This window comes from Onychomys torridus, chromosome 9 (genome assembly GCF_903995425.1).
Source record: "Onychomys torridus chromosome 9, mOncTor1.1, whole genome shotgun sequence".
Classification (NCBI taxonomy): domain Eukaryota; kingdom Metazoa; phylum Chordata; class Mammalia; order Rodentia; family Cricetidae; genus Onychomys; species Onychomys torridus.
This window is the reverse complement of record NC_050451.1, coordinates 53571669-53585652: the sequence shown is the minus strand read 5'-3', so window position 1 is coordinate 53585652 and position 13984 is coordinate 53571669. Positions and strand designations below refer to the sequence as shown.

Genomic DNA, 13984 nt, shown 5'->3' with positions numbered 1-13984 from the left:
AATGCAGCATGCCTTAGAACACTAGCTACCAGAGGAGCCTAAAGGCAGCAGGCATCCTCCAGCAGCCAATCCTTCAGGTGACTAGTACCTAGTCCAAGGTCAAACCCCAGAGCTCTGCTATCTGATGCCAACTAAAGAATAAAGAGCCCTTTTAAAAACTCTACTTCCTTTTAAAGAAGTAGTTATTTTTTTTTTTTTTTCTGGGATATAACAGCAGCCCCCACAGACACACAGACACACACACACAGACACACATACACAGACACACACACAGACACACACACACACACACACACACACACACACACACACACACACACACACACGTGCTCATCCATGAGTGGGAGGGGAGAGCCACAGACTGATACCAGATGTCCTTTATTATTTTCTTTTTTTTTTCCTTTTGGTTTTTTTGAGACAGAGTTTCTTTGTGCAGCTTTGGAGCCTGTCCTGGACCTCACTCTGTAGAGCAGGGTAGCCTCTGCCTCCCGAGTGCTGGGATTAAAGGTGTGCACCACTACTGCCTGGCTCCTCTATTATTTTGTATCTTATTTTTGGGACACAATCTCACTGAACTTGGAGCTGGCTCTCTATTTAGGCTAGACTTGCAGGTAGCCAGCCCCTGGGATCTGCCTGTCCCTGTTTACCCATCCCCCAGCACCAGGTCACAGATGCACACCCACTGCCTGGCTTGAAGGAAGGTGCTGAGGTGGGAACTCACGCTTGCAGGGAAGGTGCTTTCCTTAATGAGCCATCACCAGCCTCAAAGAGTGCTCCAATTTGAATGCCAGTTCTAATATTTATGCTGAGTTAATCCAAAGAGAAAAAAGACAAAGCTGGGGGTTTTGCTTTATCATTTCAGCACATTCTTTCCAATAAGCCTCTCCCCTTTGCCATCAGTAACTAAAGTCCATCATGTATTCCTAAGCCAAAGTGCAAGACCTGATCCGGGCCAGAATGCACATCCGTCTTTTCTCCTCTTCCAAGGTGCCTTTTCCTTTTCTCTTTCTGCCCACCAGGTGGTGAGATGAGAGACTGGTGGTTCTGCTTCAACTAACACTTCTTGCTGAGCATCTCCTGAACACCCTCCAGGCCCCTGCTCCTACCCTCTCTTCTTTCAAGCCCCACTCTTCCTAGTACATAGCAACATTACTCTAGGAGTGAGTTATTTTGTCATGTTTTTACAAAGAATGGGTGGCAAAGGGAAAAAAAGGGACTTGGCTCAAGATTACAGAGGAGGCAAAGTGAGACTAAGAACTTCCCAAGACATGGCCCAGGGCTCAGGAAGTCAGGGACAATAATGACCTTTGAATATTACTTATGATGTGCCAAAACTATTTACAGCTAAGTACATAGGACATAAACTTAACAAGAGGAAGTAAGGGAGGCCAAGGTACATGCAGTCTACTACAGGGAAAGAAACACAGCCCTAAGATTTTTAACAAGGGAGGTTATCGGGACCTGGGGTCCCATGTGGTCCAGTGTGCTCAAGGCAGACTGTGGCACAGTAAGGGCTGGAAAAAAGGGGAACTGAGACTTTAAATGAAACACAAAGAGGGGCAGGGACCATGTATCACTGTGTGGGAGTGGCCAGATAAAGGACACCATTTAAACAGAAACAAGATAGCTTGGCTATGGGCACATCCAGATGATGTGAAGACACCCACACATTGTCCTACCAACCAAGGAGACATCCAGAAGATCCATGTAAGACAGGAGAAAGGGTGTAGAACTTCCCTTTCCACCACACAGGGGGACAGCAGGACATGCCCTCAAAGAGTGACTCAAGAGAGGAGGTGGGAGTGTGGACTCTGTAGCTCGAGTCACATAAAGGAATCAGAACCCATAACTCACTAGCTGGATGACCTTGGGGGAAGTTACTAACCCTGTCTGTGGCACTTCTCTCCTGTAAACTGGTAATAATGGCACTACTCACCTCATTAAATTGTTAGCTCACTCCTTGGTAACACATTTGGAACAATGTCTGGCAGAAAAAGCGACTCATAGGTTAAATAAGCAGTACATATACAAGAACACACAGAGGAGACTTGTGCCTAAACTCTAGAACACAACAACAGGATAGATAACCTAGCTACACGTACACATTCTTACAGAAAGACTGGCAAAATCCGAGATATTCTGAAGCCAAGGTGACTGCCACTATCATTGATCTGGGGGGAAGAGGGGAGAAGGTCAGGGCAACTGGAAAAGGATCAGGAATTCTCAGGAAGTCCAGACTAGTTTGAACTCCAGGCTCTCCATGCTAAGAGCAGAAGGTGGGGGTGGGGAGTGAAGACAGCAGTGGCTGGGCTTAAACCGAGTCCAAGGCAAGGCTGCTGGATTATAGGCACTGGTCCCCACCACCCACAGCCTGTGTTCTGGGAAACATCCTTTGTCCTTAGGCTTCCACTCACCTTCCTGTTTACTGTTTTGCAGTCCCTTTACATTTACTGATCTCTTTAAATCCCAGCTCAGAAGCTTCTCTGAAGCTGTAGCTTTCTTCATGCTCACCACGACCACTCTAATTCAGACTTTTGTCATGTTTCTGAAACAGTCCCTCTGCTGGTCTCCCTGTGTCCATCTCTGCATGCCACCTCACTCCCATGTGTTTCCAGAGTTCCTTTATTTATTTATTCTCCTTACAGGCTCCTGACCTGCATATACTCAATGGTGGCATCTCAACCTCACAACCTCACCTCTTTAAACCTCATTAGACCTGCCTCTCCCCTTTCTCCTCTCTACCCACACTCATCAACATTGAATTTCTCACCATCCCATGACATGAAACCTGGGCTCCTCTTCACAACTAGTGTGTGTGTGCATGTTGGTGGGTGTGGTGTGTGTACATACACGTGTTCACATGTGTGTGGACATTTTGGTGTACATAAGTGTGGAGACCCAAAGCTGATGGCATGTCTTCCGTGATGGCTTTCACTTTATTTACGGAGGCAGGGCCTCTTGCTGAACCCAGAGCTCACCAATTCAACAGTCTAGCCAGTTTGCTCCAGGCAGCCTTGTCTCTGCCTAAGTGCTGGGATAACCTGCTCACTCTTATATGGATTCTGGGGATCTCAACTATGATCCTCATGAATGTGGAGAAAATACCTCATACACTGAGCTATCACCCCAGCCCCCATACTTTATATAAAAAAGTCCTTTCTTCCAGTTGGCTGACTTCTAAGAAATGTCCACCTCAGCTTCCTTAAGCGGCAAACATTGTTTTCTTACTCTAAAAAACTGCTCATTGTGTGAATTTATGTGCATGATGTATGTGCATGGGCACATATGGGATAAGACACATGTGTAGAAGTCAGAGGTCAACCTGTTTGGTTCTCTCCTACTATGTGGGTTTTGGGGGATCAAATTCAGGTCTTCAAGCCTGGTGGCAAGCCCCTTTACCCGGGGAACCATCTTGCCATCCCTATCTTTTTACTTTCTGAGTGTCAACAGCGCTGTGAAGCTCTCTTTACAGTCCTGGCAAGACCTAAGTGACCTGAATCGTGAGACCCAGAACCTCCATGGTAGAGCCATATGCTGTCAAAGCTCCCACACCCAGCATGGGGCCTGACTGTATGAATTAAATAAAGCCCTTCATCTTTCAACCTAACAAGGTCTGTGCTGAAGCACAAAATAAGACCCAAAGAGGCTCATGAAACTCTGTAGCCAATCAGGAGAGGGCTGTTCTCACCGCTGTATATCCTTATTCTTCCACAGGGAGGCAGACTGGGCCTTTGGCACTCTTTCGATGAAATTCACCAGCTCTTCCATGAGAAGCCTAAGTTTAAACAAAGCAAGAAGATATTGGAGAACAATTTGCTGCTAACACTGTAGCCTGTTTCATGAGACAGACATCTTGAACTGATACAAGAAAGTGACCCTTGCTCTGGAAATCAGAAGTGCTCCACTCAGAGGGAGACCTGCCCAAAGACCAGTAGCGGGACAGACCTCTGCCATCCTGATCGAGGACAGACACCAAAACAATACAGAGAAACCCTGTCTTGAAAAACAAAAATCAAAAAAAACAAACAAAAAAAAAAGAAAGAAAAAAAGGAAAACGAAAACAAAAACAAACCAAAAACCAAACAAGAAAAGAAACCCAAGCAAGTGGCGTCACATCCATCTGTTTCCCTAACCACTTCTGTCTCCTCCTTGGTGTGGTGTTGGCCCCAGAACCTGAAGCTCGGAGGCCCAGGCTCATTAGTGCTCTGGGATGCTCCACAGAGCCCATCCTCAAGCACCGCCGTTCTTGGACTACAGCCTAACGCTCCAGCAGCTCTTCCTCTCACCCCACTACTGTCTTGTTTTCCTGTGACGGCCTTTTCTGCTCCCCGGAGTCCCTCGCTGTGTTTTATACACTGCGGGTGATATTTTCACACTGACAATTCTGTTTGATTTCTCGTCACTAGTTCATCTTGTTGGACATCTGGAAGACACTAGAATATAACCTAACAGTTTTTGTTTGTTTGTTTGTTTTTCGAGGCAGGGTTTCTCCGTGTAGCTTTGTGCCTTTCCTGGATCTCACTGGGTAGCCCAGGTTGGCCTCGAACTCACAGAGATCTGCCTGGCTCTGCTTCCCAAGTGCTGGGATTAAAGGCATGCGCCACCACCGCCCGGCAACCTAACAGTTTATACCCCTCCTCCATCCTGTATATTGGATCCTGAAAGTTTTAACTTACTTGGTTACTTCAAAGCAATATATTGTGGGTTTTTATTCCCCCAGTAATAAGTTTCTTTACTGTTCTTTTTTCTGATTCTGTGGTGACTTGCAGCACTTACACAGTGAAGGATAGGTTGGGGAGAGAAGAAAGCATGACCTTGGTTAACCAAAGACTATAATTAAGATTATATATATATATATATATATTTCAAGACAGGGTTTTTCTTGGCTGTCTTGGAACACACTCTGTAGATCAGGCTGGCCTTGAACTCAGAACCCACCTCTCTCTGCTTTCCCAAGTGCTGGGATTAAAGGAATGTGCTGTAATTTTTTTATTTTTAAGGTTTATTTATTGTTGTGGCTGGTTTAGAGTACTTGTTGCTTTTGTAGAGGGCCTGGGTTCGGTGCCCAGCACCCACACACATGGTGGTTCACAAGTATCTGGACTCCAGTTCCAGGAAATCCAATGCCTTTCAACAACCTCTCCAAGGGCCCAGCACAGGAGTGGAGCAGAGGTATACACACAGGCAAAACACTCAGTAGCCAGGAGCAAGATCCCCTGGAACAGGAGTTATAGGTGGTTGTAAGCTGCCTGGTGTGGGTGCTGGGGACTGAGCCTAGGCCTTCTTTAAGAGCAGCAAGTCTTCTAACTTCTGAGCTATCTCTCCAGGCACAAGACTGCTTAGTCTTAAATCCTTAGAGTACTATATTTCATTCTGTCACCAGGGAAGGACAACTGAACTGCTTAATTACTCTTCTTCCCTTGTTTTCTACAAGCTGTCTCTATTTATAGCCCTTAGTAAATCATGAAAAGGGGATATTTTCAAAGCAAAGCAATAAAGTTTCTTCTTTTCTTCTTCATTTAAATATGCGAAGTTCCTTTGCTCTGAAGCTCTTTGCTCTGGATCTTTGTGGCATCTTCCTAGGCCTCTGTCCTATCTAGCATCATCTACAGAGGGGTTGCCTAGGGACACTCTTTTCAACTATACTAAAACAAAGACTGGGGCTGCCAGGGGCACCAGCTCTAGGGATCTCCAGTAAGCAGCACTCTTGTGTCTAGAGAGCAGCCTCCCTTCCTTGTTCCTGGGAAAGAAATCAAAACCTTTCTGATACACACTCAACAGTGGCACGGAAGGAGCTTGGCAGCCACATTCCTCTCACCTGCCGATCTGCATGGTAGGTTCTGTGGCATACACTGTGCCTGTGAATCCTGTGTGCTCGGTGATGTAGGGCAGCGCCATCATGCAGTGATAGTTAGAGATGAGAATCACATCGACTGTAGACAGGTCTATTAGCTCGGTCTGAAGAGAAAGGGAGGGGTGATATGTGTCTGTGCCAGGGCATAGATCAGCAGGATGGGACTGACAGATGATGCTGTCAGAATGTAGAGTAGCAGTTTTGGTTCTTCAGAATAATGAAGCCTTTCCCGCAACACCGCCCTTCCCTCACTGTGGATGTGTCCTAATACAGACAGCATATAGCAGCAGGGCAGAAGGGCTAGCTGTGGCAATGTGGCTGGCTCACCACTATCACTCTGTAAGTTTACCAAATAGAGGGGCAACAAAATTCTTTTCCATTATTGTTGTTTTTTAAGTTTTTGACTTTTCAATGTTTGGCTACCGTATTCATAGGGGAGGAAACAGAATGGCAGTCACTTCTTAGAACTCCAATGGGGCTTTTTATGTATCCTTCTTTGACAGTGCTCAGCATGGGAGCATCTTGTGTGCTTTTCCTACAACTCCTCTGCCTTCCCACCTAACAAGCCTCTGCATACTAGTGGAGGGTGGGGTGGCCTCAAGCCCCGGCTGTGGGAAAAGTCAGCCACTGCAGCTCGTAATTGGCAACTCCTTGTCACAGAGGAGTTAACCCCCAACCACGTGATACACCCAGGATGAGCATAGCTGGGTCATCAGAGTGTGTGAGGTAGGAGAAGGGAGGGGATCTGGAGTTGCTGTGTCCTGCTCAGAGAAGAAGTACCAAAGATACTGATGACATAAGCAATAAGAAGCAGTGTGCCATCTGGAATGTGGGTATTTTCTGGGTGAGTGACTTAACACAGAAATAATTTAACAAAACTGCCAGCATCATCAGCATGTGGGTAAAGGACATAAGTACCTTATTGCTAGGAGAATGCATCTCTGGTGCTGTGTAGCAGTTTTCTCTAAGGCAAAATATTCCATCTCAGATGAGATGCAGTGTTGTCAAGGGAGGTGAAACATTCCATCCTGCAGGGGAGCTCATTAAAAGTCAGGAAGTAAGCAACCCAAAGGCTTCAGGAAGTCCCTGAACCTGACCTGATTCAGCAGGCCTCTTCTTCCTCGAATATCTAAGCAGGGAGGATTGCTGAGGACATGCTCACACTAGCAGGGCTGCCTGAAAGAGGGTTAGACCACCTGAGCTTTCCAGAGGAGACACCCCTGGACTTGTCCAGCTGCCTGTGAGCTGTGCAGTACACTCCAGGGTTCTATCTTTTGCGGACCATCACCCACGCTGGGTGGGATTTTAGTAAAGTAACTGTCTTTGAGCCATTTCTGTCCTGTAAGTAACCCCTCACCCATAGTCCATGTCCTTCATGTAGAACCAGTAAAATTCACTGGTTCACCAAGTTGTACTTTGGTGGCGTTCTCTCTTTGGGTTATTATTGGTCCCTGTCTGGGGTGAGACAGTTGTTCACATCTCCCAGGAATAGTGTCACACAGCATATGGAAACAACAAATGTACAGCAATATCCCACACCCATCAGCCTTAACACCACACTCTGCCCTGTACTTGCCAGACAATATCCTCATGGTGGAGGTGGTTCTACTCTCTGCTACCTCTAGAAGCACTTTTAAAAAAGGAAATGAAAACAGTAGCAGAGGGACAAACACAGAAGAAAACCATAGGAGCGGTTGCTAAAGCAACAGTGAGACTCAAGAGCAGACCCTTTCCTCCATGTCAGGACACGGAAGGGAAACCTGACTGTTCTCTTTCAAATGCAACAGTCAGCCCAGAGTCCAGAATCGTGGAAAAATCTGCCGAGGACAGTCAGAAGGAAAAAAATATCCTTAATTTATGTATCTAAGACACATCATCACATAAGCATTTTCCCCCAAATAATTTAATATTGGAATCATATTTATACACCGGCATTTACGTATTTAGTTACATACTTTAGCGGGATAAAAGATATTTTATTTTTAAAAGTGTTGTGTGCAACATTTGGTTCTGCACACTGCAAACAGGGCCACACAGTCACAATGCACAGGCTGCTTACTCGACTGTACTGGACCATCCATCACACAGGGAGATCAGAGGGAAACAGACAAGGTGGTTTTATGGGCCTCTGATTGGTCTGTCAGGCTCACTGGACTAGAGTTGGTGCCTCTCCTCTTTCTACCCTACTCACGTTTTCTCCAAGTCTTAACAGCAATATGGCTCAACCTTAAAACAATGACTATTACCATTTAAATCATATAATCTTGCTTGAAAATGATCTATGGCTTTAGAACCCTCCATGTATGAATAGCACAACCAAAGGTGCACTGTGAAATGAAAGTGTCTTACTGAGAACTTCCGTACTCTGGAGCAAGTCACAAAGTCCTCAGAGCGCTAATCCACATGCTCCACATTCTTGGCCATAAAGTCAAGGTTGCAACAGTCAGTGCCATCTGGGGTATGCTGAAATAAATGCAGCACTGGGATACGGAATCTCCGACCAGATGGGGAACTGCCCCAGCAATTGTTAAGTGACAAATGCAGTAACTAGTGAGGGAGGGCTCAGGGTCAGGACACTTTAACTGCCTTGACTCCACAGTGCTGATTACAAGATGCTTTGCTTCCATTAAAGATTGCTTTTGTCTTACCTCTGGTAGGCAGAATTCAGGCACAGAATCCACAAATACATGACCTGAGCATTCTTTTAGCTCCTAAAAAGAGATGGGGAGGAAAAATACTAAGAGATACTTAATAGATACAGTACCAAGGAAATTCAACCTCCACACCTAACTTGGAGAGTGGGATGTTATTTTTAGAGAAACTGTTTCTTATTTAGGCTCACGTTGGCTAGGTGCCCCACCCAGGGTGGAAATGCTGCTTGGTGGCAGACTGGGGTTTGCAATTGCATTCCCTGCGGCCTCTTTAAGAGGTTAGGAAGAACACAAGCTGCTGCTAGAATCTGCAATCCAGTGGTTTCCAAGAACTAGTTACCAAGTCAAAGCTCTCTGGGCCTGGTCTAATAGCTAAAGGACCAGAACCTGGATAGCGGGCCAGGGACCCTGTATTTATGACAAGGACCTCTGGTGATTCTGCTCTGTCGGGTCAGGAGTCCAGTCCCAGACAGATTACTTGTAGGAACCTTTTCTTCCACGTACCAAGAGCTGAAGAGAAGGGGCCTAGTAAGGAGGGAGCTCAAGAGTGGGGGGCAGGGATCCAAGTACTGCCGCCGCCACCACCACCACCACCACCAGTGTGTGCACCGCCTGCTGCCCAGAACACAGGCTTACTTAGGATTCTAAGTAATTAGAATAAACCTTTTATTCAAAAGAAAGAAGGCTCACACCTTTAATCCCAGCACTTGAGAGGCAGAGACAGGCAGATCTCTGTGAGTTCAAGGCCAGCCTGGTCTACATAGCAAGGTCTAGGACAGGCACCAAAACTACACAGAGAAACTCTGTCTCGAAAAAACAAAACAAAACAAAACAAAAAGACCAAAAAAGAAGGAAGGCTTATGTCTTAAATATGGGGTCATATAACCTCCTACCTCAGATGCTACTGCCCGTATTTATATGCACACCTGAGTTTGGATTCTCCCAAAGGCTGGCTGTGAGAAAAGAGTCTCAGAGCAGTAGCTCAGACAAGGTGCTGTTTTTCTGGCAGTTTTTCCCTGCAATGGGGGTGGTAAACAGAAGGCACGGTGTCTGGAGATGGACATGGAGCCACATTCCACCCGAGCAGCTGCATTTACTTCATGTGGCAACTCAGAAGCATGTCAGACAGTCCGGAGTCCACTGAGAAGCAAGAGGTCTAGAAGCTCAACCTGCCAGTTCCCATGTAAGAGTAGCATCAAAACAACTCCCAGAGCCACACAGGTAAGAGTGGCTGAAGTTATGCCAGAGCACACTGAACTGGAAAGGCTGGCGACCTGGGTGAGCCACCGACAGGCTGGCTGCAATGCCCCCAGAAAGCCACAGGCACTTTTACACAAGTGGTTGAGTTTCTGGATCATCAAGCACATGTCTATGATTTTTTTTTTTTTTAAAGACAGGGTTTCTCTGTGTAGCCTTGCCTTTCCTGGAACTCTGTAGACCAGGCTGGCCTCAAACTCACAGAGATGCGCCTACCTCTGCCATCCCAGTGCTGGGATCAAAGGTGTGCACCACCACCAGCCAACACATGTCTACTTTACAGTCAAATCAGTTAGGATTTGACGGTGACCTTTGCTGTCAAAGGGAAATACGTAACTTTAGTTCTACCATGTTTCCAGAAACCACCCACCAAATATTTCTATGTATTCACACATACATATCTAAATTTACCACAATCTGAATTACTGAGTCTTTATTTGAAAACAGGGTGTCAACTACATTACTATCCTTAGGAATCTTAAAGTCTTTTTGGAGTCTTGAACACTTCTTCCCTTGAATGTGCTCTTGTGAGCACTATTAAACCACTGATAGGATGAGCCAAAAAAAGGAGATGAACAATTCTTAATTACAATGGACTTGCTAGCTAAAAACAAATGGGCAATTAATTATGTTTAATGGGGGGAATTCCCAGCTCCTTCAAGATGAGGCTAAAATGGAGGTGTTGGAGAGGTGGGAAAGAAGAGGAGGTTTTGTTCTTGTTTGTTTGTTTGCTTTGTTTTGATTTTTAAAAATTTTCTTTTGTGTGTAGGGTGCTGCAGGGGTGAAGGGAGGATATGGGGGGACCAGAAAGTGAGCAGTGGGGTACATGTCATGAAACTCCCAAAGAATCAACAAATAAATTATATTAAAAACAAAACAAAAGACCAGATGAGCCACACCACGGACTGTTTGAAACCTTTACATGATCTTAAGAGGGCACTGTAATCTTCCTATCACCAGAGCATGTGATAACGACTCTGGATTCTCAGCCACCAGGCCTGCAGGAGACTCATTGCCATTCCAAACACTTGCAATGTCACTGTCTTTCACTTACCACTCCCTTTTAATGAAACACTCCCATATACACATGCAAGTCATTTCACTCACAATGCAATGGTAATGCAATGCTTTTGAGTCTTTCTCGGGGATAATGATTTATAGTCAGCAGGAGACCCAGGCTGAAATCAGGTACACAGGTTCCTGAATGTCACATAATTTTATAGTCAGCTATGAGGGAAGTCTAGTTTCAAATTATGCATCTGGGTTGCACATGAGTTTGGGGTGCAGCTACAGGAATTAATTCTGAAAAAAGCCCACGCACCAGCAGTGTCCATTAAAAGGAGTAACTGTCTTACTCAGATGAATCATGTGAAAGATCTTTAAACTCATTCAGCTTTTTAATTTTGAAGCTCAGACAAGGATGAATGATTTAGAGGAGCACGGAGTGGTGTAGAGACGCTCTGCACGTTTTAATCTTCGACCACTGGCAAAGTGTGCCTATGTCACAGTTTTAGTTTCTTTCAGCATTGGGACCTCATTTAATAAGCTGACCAAACTCTAATAAGTATCACCTTTGGGACCCTAATTACAACTGTAGACAGCTTTCTTTCTTTGGTGATAAATTTGCAAAGTATTTAAGATTGTCACAGACACAAATGTGACCTGAGGCCAAACACAGAGAGTCTGTAAAGGCACTTATCAAGTATTGAGAACTTAACATAAATCTTAGGGTTTGGAAGAGAATACACAGGAAAAAATACAATGAGTCTGGGTAATCAGCATGGCTCTGGCAGGACAGGACAGCTTCCACTGTGTATAGACAGGATTCAGTTTGTATTTTAGATATTACCTTGTCCAAAAAAGCATTTCCATCTTTTAGAGACCATCCAGGAAGATTAGACAGCCTGGGACTGCAAAACAAAAATTGAATTATCCTAAATACATTATAATTGTCAGTGAATTCAAGATGACTTTACATTCACCATACAATTAAACACAGTGAGCAGTTACTGGCGGTGATTCTTACCCGTATTAATGGAGAAGATAAAAACTAACCATGTTGTACTAACCCTATGAACCTGTTTTACAGCTGGCTTTCGTGGTCCTCACTTATAACCCCACAACTGTGAGGATGAAGCATGAGGATCTCAAGTTTGAGGATGGCCTAGACTACACAGTAAAACCCTGTCTGAAGAGAATTAAAAAGCTGGGCATCACGGTATGTGCCTGTGATCAGAGCTCTCAGGAAGCTGTGACAGCATAGTGACTCAGGGGTCAGCCTAGGCTGTTCAGTGAGCTGCTATCTCAAAAGTACCCAGGGCTGGGAATACAGCTGGGTGACAGAATGCTTGTTTATCATGGGTATGGCCCCAGGTTTAATCCCTAACACCACCCAAACCAAAACAAAGGGTGGTCATGTGGCAAAAGAACAGGTCAGCATAAACTGGGGAAATTAAAGGAATTTATGAAGAACAGAAAAGTGCAGATGAAATACTGAGAGCATTTTGGAGCTTCTAATCACTAACTACCTTGGCTTTATCTTGTGTTCAACAGCCATTATGAGTGGAGGCAGAATGAGTGGGTGGCTTCATAGACTCTGAGAAAGCAAACTTAGGTTAGGTGCTGGGCTGTGAATTCAGTGCTGACAAGTGGATTACACCAGGTCACCTAGAACTCTACTTGTGATCTCCTTTTGCCCAAAAAATTTTTATGTGATCCTAAGAATATACAGGTATATAAAATAAGTATACAGGGGCTGGAGAGATAGCTCAGAAGTTAAGTGAGTACTGCTCTTGCAGGACCCAGGTTTGGTTCCCAGCACCCACACTGGGTATCTCAAAACCACCTGTAAACTACATTTCCAGGTTACCCAATGTCCTCTTCTGGACCCTGAGGGTACTTGCACATACAACGTACATAAAAAACAAAACAAAACAAACAAACAAACAAACAAAAAACAACAAAAACAAAAACAAAAAACCCCTCATACACATGCACTAAAAGTATATAGGTAACTCTTAAACCAAACATTTACTAATAGTCATAAAGAAACAATCCTTTGGCATACATATTACCTTACCATCTACTAAAGATCAGAGTAAATCTGTATACTAATGAAATAGATGTGCTTATTTGGTTTTACATACATCAATAAATCTTGGCTGAATATTGGATTTCCATAGTAATCAGACATCTTCAATATTTTTTCAGAGTTGATAAACATTTTGATTTTGTAATCATCAATGTTAAGAATGCCATCATGGGCTGGAGAGATGGTAAAGAGGTTAAGAGCACCAACTGCTGTTCCAGAGGTCCTGAGTTCAATACCCAGCAACCACATGGTGGCTCACAACCATCTGTAATGAGATCTGGCTCTCTCTTCTGTATACATAATAAGTAAATAAATCTTTCTTTTTTAAAAAAGAATGCCATCACACATGAATATATGATTTTTTAAAAAATGACAGAAGTAGGGTCATTTCAGAAATTGTTGGGCATTCTATCCTACTCCAAGCCAGAATTCATCTAACAATTTATGAAACTCGAGTCAGCAATTCAAACAGCAATGTAAAATATTAAAATGTGTTATTGTGTATGTGTCAGGGGCTGTATATGTATCATGGCATTTGTGTGGTCAAAGAATAACTTTCAGAAGTGGGTTCTCTCTTTTTCTCAGGTAGGGCCTTGGGATCAAATCCAAGGCATCAGCTTTGCCAGCAAGTACTTTTATCCTCTGAGCCATCCTACTGGCTCAGAAATAGCAATTTTTAAAACCAAACATTTTAAAACAGTACAACCCAAAGTTATATCCAGAATTACTAACTTTACTCTTGTACTAATCTGATACTTGTACACAGGAATGGTAGGAAAACACTGTCTTTGTTTTTTGTAATTAAACCATTATGTTTTTATAGGAATGGGAAAATCATGTATGTACAGTAAAAGCATTGCAGTTCATGACATGCAGTAGTCTGGAGTGGAGATGACGCAGGCAGTGTGTACCAGCACTGCAGAACATGATGCTGTGCATTCAGAACCCTGACTGCAGTGTAGGCACATGATGCAACACAGGTGAGCGCAGAGGGAAACTCTTGGATTCATTTGACTGTGAATTAATTGTTAGTCACTGTGCATTCAGAAACCCTTTACTGTGCCAAATCTACTGCAGCCCTCACAATCAATATGTAGGGTTCCAACCTACAATTTAAGAAGCTGGGCATTT

General features: G+C 44.3%; 1 protein-coding gene across 3 annotated transcripts in view; it reads right to left on the bottom strand.

Moving 5' to 3' along the window:
• Window positions 1–13984, bottom strand: part of Ints9 (integrator complex subunit 9) — an 88458-nt gene that overhangs the window by 38489 nt on the left and 35985 nt on the right. For 2 of the 3 annotated variants that reach the window (XM_036199318.1, XM_036199319.1), the window contains exons 3-6: window positions 11612–11672; window positions 8503–8565; window positions 5819–5958; window positions 3689–3775 (exon numbers count right to left, since the gene is read on the bottom strand). In XM_036199318.1, the coding sequence (XP_036055211.1) occupies window positions 3689–3775; window positions 5819–5958; window positions 8503–8565; window positions 11612–11672 (351 nt within the window). Of the gene's footprint in view, window positions 1–3688; window positions 3776–5818; window positions 5959–8502; window positions 8566–11611; window positions 11673–13984 lie in introns of those variants that run through there. The other variant, XM_036199320.1, reaches the window with a different exon arrangement.